The 6506-nt window shown below is 37.1% G+C and overlaps 1 protein-coding gene across 1 annotated transcript in view; it reads right to left on the bottom strand.

The window, feature by feature from the left end:
- CDH9 (cadherin 9) overlaps positions 1 to 6120 on the bottom strand; it is a 75986-nt gene extending 69866 nt beyond the window's left edge. Inside the window, exon 1 of the mRNA XM_009279216.2 lies at positions 5881 to 6120. Coding sequence (XP_009277491.1) covers positions 5881 to 6105 — 225 coding nt within the window. The 5' untranslated portion in view covers positions 6106 to 6120. The remainder of the gene's footprint in view (positions 1 to 5880) is intronic.
- Between the last annotated feature and the right edge of the window lie 386 nt (positions 6121 to 6506).

The following is a 6506-nucleotide window of genomic DNA, read 5'->3' as shown; positions in this document are numbered from 1 at the left end:
GGGTCAGCTGTCCTGGCTGTGCCCCCTCCCAGCTTCTTGTGCACCTCCAGCCTTCTCAGTCGGTAGAGCATGGGAAGCTGAAAAGTCCTTGACTAGTGTAAGCACTACCTAGCAACAACTAAAACATCGGTGTGTTATCAACTTTGTTCTCATCCTAAATCCAAAACACAGCACTGTACCAGCTACTAGGAAGGAAACGAACTCTATCCCTGCTGAAACCAGGACAGTGGTGTACCAAAGGCAGCCAGCAAAGTAATGTGAAATAATATTTCCACGCATTAGTACATTTTTGGTCTATATTTACAAGGAAATACTACCCAATTCCATTAAATAAGAAAAAAACCCATACAATATAATGAAGTAATTGAAAGAAGTTTTGTATTAAATAACAGCAATTCTGGTGAGGCTGGTAATTCAGTGAGACTTCTTGAATTGTTAGATGAAGTTCTGGTCTTCTTTCTCTCTTTTCTTATAAGGCAGACTGCTATAGTAGGCAATCTCACTTGTAGATGTCTGAATATTTGTGGGTGCAGACTACAAGAAATAAATGGTTGCATTTGAATATATGTTGTAGCCCGCCCCCTCCCCCCTTTAAAAACAAAACAAAACAAAACGAAAAAGGTCTCCAAAAAACCCCACCCTCTGAATATTTTTCTTTTCACTTTATACTTTTTAATAAAACACACAGGCAAATATCATGAATAAAAATCACTGGTTAACTGGAGATAGAACAGAGATTTTTCTTCAGTTTGTATCCAATTTAAATTGTGTTTATGACACACAAAGCTTAGTTTATTTATTTTTATGGACGTTATTAAACAGGAGGTTATTCATGGAGCAGCTAATTTTGAGCAGTGTCTGTTCTTTTTTATTTGATTTTGTATTTCCCCCTTAATATGAAAAAGAAAGATTGCAGGTGGTGTACAAAAATGTTTTTATTGTTGTTGTTTGTTTATTGTTTTTAAATTCTGGGATATGACAGGTGTTTGATTGTACAGTTTATGAGTGGTCTAACATACATTGCATGGAACTTCACATGTTATCTGTCCATCAAGATTAACAGCCTTTGATTAGCAAAGTGCCTGTTTGAAATAGGGAGAGACTAGCTTTCATGTAAAAAATGTAATTGAGTGACTTAAAAGGAGGGAAAATCTCTTTTCTCTTGAAATCACTTAAGTGTATTGTTGCAAAACATAAAGGACTGTGTTTTCTAAAATGGCTGATGATTTTGAATAGGCCTAGGGATATTTCATAAAGACAGGAGTTAAAGAGCTGGGATATTTGGCATTTTGCACAACTGAAATGGGTATCAGGTAAGTTATTTAGAAGTGGAGGCACATAAAATCAGTATTAGCTTTGGAAAATAAAACTAATTATTCCTAAAGGGCTACTTGGTTAGAGCCTTCTGTGCATTTTATTAGCTTTTTCTTTAATTAATGAACATCATCACCATCAATATTTTAATACTTCCTAAATTGCATGTCCTTTTTTTAGATTATTATCTCTTTGGATTGTTTGCTTAGGAAGTGAGTAAATTTGGTAGACTTTTTTCTCATAGAATGTCAGTGTTTTAGATTCCATTTCTTAGGTTCTGCAGGGGGCTTAAAGTTAGTAGCAGCTGAGAAGCTGGATCTATGGCCCTTCTCTAGTGAAAGAAAAGGAGATGCCAGAAACCAAGGAACGCCACAGTATGATATACAGTCAGGATTTTTATTTTCTCAACCCCTTCATATTTCACAAAAAAATGCCAGTTGTTTCTTTTCCTTTAAAAAGAAACTTCTCGCATACATTTAACTCTGAATGTTATACTGTAACCCATTTTTTCTTTTTCTTCTTTGTGAATTCTTAGTAGGCAGGATGAGTTTTACAGTTGCCCTCAATACATCCCCTAAAAATTCCTCACACTGATGATCTCATTGAGATATTCAACATTCACACTAGGCAACAGGCATCTTGAAAGAATATGGTCATTTTTATGTTTTAGAATTTTTTATTTTTCTTGGCTAAATTTTTAAACAGGACTTTGTGATACTGCTTACTTTACCTGGGTCTGACTGAATATTTCATTTGCAAACTCCCCAGAGCAAAGTTTATCTCCCTATGCATCTTTTTATACACTTAGCATGATGGAGGCACTGGTTTTTCTAAGCATTTCCTGAATATAATTTAAAAGGATAAGAAATTGAAGGATGTCATAAGTAGTTCTTGCATTGTTGCAGGTACGAGTAATAAGACCTAGCAAATTTAAAGACTTCCTATGCACTTATTTTTTATGCATGCACCAGTGTATGAGACAGGTCCTCTGAGTTGGGAGAAGAGAAGGATATGTGATGGATATACTGTAGGTTGTCTGGATTTACCTTGACTCCCACCACATTCACAAGGCAATCGTTCTGCATATATGCCCTGTCCCTGAAGGGTGGTTGTTGATTTAGGTCTGTTCTTTAAGTAATTTCCTTACTACAATTCTTTTAGCCATCAAGCCTTTTTGCAGCTATTGAATGCTAACTTCCTTTGCTCATCAAACAATACTTTCTATTTCTGCTAAGTGCATTAGATGCACTTACTGGTCTCCATTTTATGTCACCTATTATCACTACTACTGCCTTTGTCTAAAAGCTATCTAACTATAATTGGGAACATAAACTCTGTTCTAGCTGTTCAGAGTCCATTAACACTGTGTTACCCCCGTTAGCAGTCTGGGAGCCATGAGCCAGGTTTGTGTGGAGCTGGGGTTTTCATCTACCTTACAAGTACACCAGACCTCTTTTTTAATTACTGCTTGTCACAGGGTGAAGCCTACACACAAGCACCACTCAGATAAGTGAGACAGTGATTGCATCCGCCAGCTCTAACTGCTTAGATTAGTCTGGTATGTGCAGGAAAGAAACAAAAAATCAGGGATGATGGAGCTGTTAATGACTTTCCATTCTTAGAAGATATTTGGGAAAGAGACCAGAGGGTGAGACAAACCCCAGTAACAACTGCTATTTGGCTTTAGATATGGGGAAAGAGATCATCCTGAGGCTACTTGGCTAGTGCAGCCATTGGCTGCTGACAATCTAATTTTAAGAAGCACTATACTTAAGATGATAACCCCTCAGATGTGGGGGACAAACTCCTCCATCCAGGGACCTCTGACACAGAGTGGGGCCTGAGGCAAAGGCAGAAGTGCCCTTGTAGGGGCCAGACTGCCAGCCAAGACTTGGGCAGTCCAGCGGTCAAAGCAAGTGTCCAGTTCCCCTGGGTCCCCGCTGCTGGTCTAAACTGGGCTGGGGGGCTGAGCAGCGGGAGTGAGAGGTGTGTGGATGTCACAGAATAGCTCTCCATCCCATGTGCCCATTCTTCTTAGTAAATAAATTTTATCCCTTTATGTCATACCGAGTGATCCTACTCCACTGCCAATAACAGAATGCCTTCATAACAAAATAAAGCATCAACAAAGTAGCATCACTAACAAAACACAATGACCTAACAGGTTAAAATTGTTTGAAAATTGAACTAGGGAGAGAAAACTAATTTTTTAGTATTATGGCTAAGATCCCTTAGAAGTTTATTTCCTGATAAAGTTTCTTAATTCAGTTTATTTAATTTCTAGTACAACATTTATTATTCTACTCCAGTAATCCATCTGCCTGTGCATATCCATATTAAAGAGGGACTGGATAAGAATACTTGCTGTGAACTAGTCCCCATGGGTTGGAATAAAAGTGCTCTCTCTTTACAGATACCAGTTTGCTAATTACCATCACTTTGAGCAGGAGAATACTAAACCTGAGATTTAAGCCTTTCTCAGAATAAAATTGTTCAAAAAAGTTGTTGCTTTTTTAAAAAAAAAACTAAATTCCTTAGTTGACTTCTTGTTGTAGCAGCTCCCTCTTGGTGCCATATGTCATGTGTACCTAGGACAATTTGAACTAACTTATATGGATTTATTGTGGTTTTATACCGCTGAGGACAGAACTATGATCATTTTGTCATGTCATAAACTGTTCTAAAGTTAATGTGACCATATGGAGTTTATCACTTCAATCCAACTCCATCTCTTTGGAACATGGGGTAACAATTGGGGTGATTTCCATCTGTTTAGAGAATCAGTAATGCTAACCCCTCCCTCAGGGCCTCTGTACAATATTTTGCAGTGAAATGTGAAAAATCTCAACATGTTATCTGAGTTGTAAGAAATGAATCATCTCAGATCCAACTGCTGTACAGCCATTTGTTTTCCTTCCTGGACTTAGCTCTGTGATAATAAGGTCCAATGGTTTTTAGGTAGTCTGTAATAAGTGCAGAGTAAGTTTGCATCTGTTGCAATATACCATGTAGGGATTCCTTGTGTGAAACAGAGATGGTGATGACAGTCTTGATGTAAGCTTAATTTACTGAGGTTTAGAATGGCATAGGTGGTTTGGAGTCCATTCATCTGTAGCAGTGGGACTGAAACTGGAATCAACTATTATGTTTGATACTTACTTCTCCTCTATGACAACTTTCTATTTTTACAAAAAAATATTTCTTTGAATCTAGGTAGAACTTACGGCGATGGAGGTCTATATTATTGTGTATCTTATTGTAAGTTTTCTTTGCAAGTTTACTCAATACTGAAAGATGCTTCCAACTAAATTTTATTTAGAAATCTCTCTATGCAGTTCACTCTTTATTGAAGATCCCTTTGCCTACAACAAACCTTCCTATTTTACACACTGATAAACAGGTCTAGCAATAGGATTATTGGCTTTCATTTTATTTCCCCTACTTCAAGTCAGAATTAATTTCACTGAAAACAGAATTATATGGGTGTAGTGTTGGTATAAACAAGATCAGAATCAAGTTCATAGTTACCATGGTTGGCTTCTTCGACATTTGCTTCTTAATAAAGAGAGATGATTTCCATATTCTTCAGATGAACATGCCTCCCATGACCAGAGATATTAGCAAATGTTCAAAAACAGTTTGGGGTCTTTTAATTAAAAATGTCTCAATCTATTTGGTAGTTAGGCACCAGAAAGTGAGAGAGCTACCTGACAATGCAAGCTAGTGACAGTATTGTGGATGAATGACAGAAGCTGGAATGGACATTTATTAACTTAAGATATTAAGATAAACATTTCCTTAATTTGTAAGTCATTCTGGGTGGTTGCTGTGTGTATTCTACATCTCTACCAAGATTGTTTAGTTATACCAGACTACAAGGCACATTCGTGTTTGGTGAGACACCACAAAGGGCTAAAAATCTGGAAATCTTTGAGTTGTGTGTTATCAGAAAAAGTAGGACTGCAGACAGCTGGAATTCAGAGGTCCTGTTGTTGGCCATAGCTGACGTAGATAGGTCTCAAAGAATGGAAAGTCTCTCAAGCCATTAAGTAAAGATCTCAGTTTATTGCAGAAATGATGAAAACCAGATTTTTTTTCTCCTTGAACACTTTATCCATACTTAGAATCATGCATAGACAGCAATTTTATTATTAATAAATAGAATTCTATATTTCACTTGAGGAAGTACACAACCCAGTATACTGGCAAATGCCACGAGGTAGATGAATGAAGGCATAACTTCTCTATTACCTTATCTAATATTTATGTTTAACAGTTGAAAAATGGAAATGATTCAGTGGTAAAACTTGCATGGGCATATGCAATAAGAAATTGGAACATTTTAGTCTGAACAGTTTCCTATTTTTTTTTCACTAAGCTACTTCATTTCTCCACAACTTTGAACAATCATGGAAGCCTCAGGTGGTCCATGACATGCTTTGTTTGACTTAAATGAGAAATTGGGACCATTGCTGTATAAAAAGCAAAACAACTGTGGAGAAGGAGGGAAAATACCAAGGGTGTCAGATGCATCATCTCTAAAGATCCTTTAAACACAAGGCTTACCTTGCCCACGTATTGAGTATCTGGACCTGTGTACTCCTCCAGCAAGAAAAATTGGTTCCACATCCAACCACGCTTGGTGCGGTGCAGTGTTTTTCCACCATTCTCTGACAATCCTGTTATCCTTTCACTGTGTGAGTGCTTGTTAGTCCTTTTTTGGGATGGCATCATATGAATCGCATGAAACATACAGCTCCAAAGCAAAACTGTCAAGGAGTAAGTCCTCATCGTTTACAGTGATACTGTTAGCCTCCACTCCTCTAGTAATCCACCAGAACAGATTTTTCAAATGTTATATTCCTCTTGTAAGTAGGACCTAGAGGATGGAGAAAAGTATTTGAGTAAGTTGCAATAATTTTGTTTCCCTAAGACTGTGGCCTTAGGGAAACAAGAATACAAATAGCCTAGTGATCATGACAATAGCCCATGGAAATTACATATAACCATAAAAATAAAGACCAGTTGTATGTTGGAGCATTTTCTTGAGACAACTACATGCAAGAATTACTCAGAGAGTTTTAAGTCAAGTTCTTTAATGTCTCCTTCATCTTCTTCTATTTCAGTCTCTCACACTGTATATAGATATTAATTTAACAGTCTGAGTAAAATACTTCTTCATCTGAAAACTT

This window comes from Aptenodytes forsteri, unplaced genomic scaffold, assembly GCF_000699145.1.
Source record: "Aptenodytes forsteri isolate BGI_AS27 unplaced genomic scaffold, ASM69914v1 Scaffold81, whole genome shotgun sequence".
NCBI classification, from domain to species: Eukaryota; Metazoa; Chordata; class Aves; order Sphenisciformes; family Spheniscidae; genus Aptenodytes; species Aptenodytes forsteri.
The sequence above is the reverse complement of the archived record's forward strand: the minus strand, read 5'-3'. Positions and strand labels throughout refer to the sequence as shown.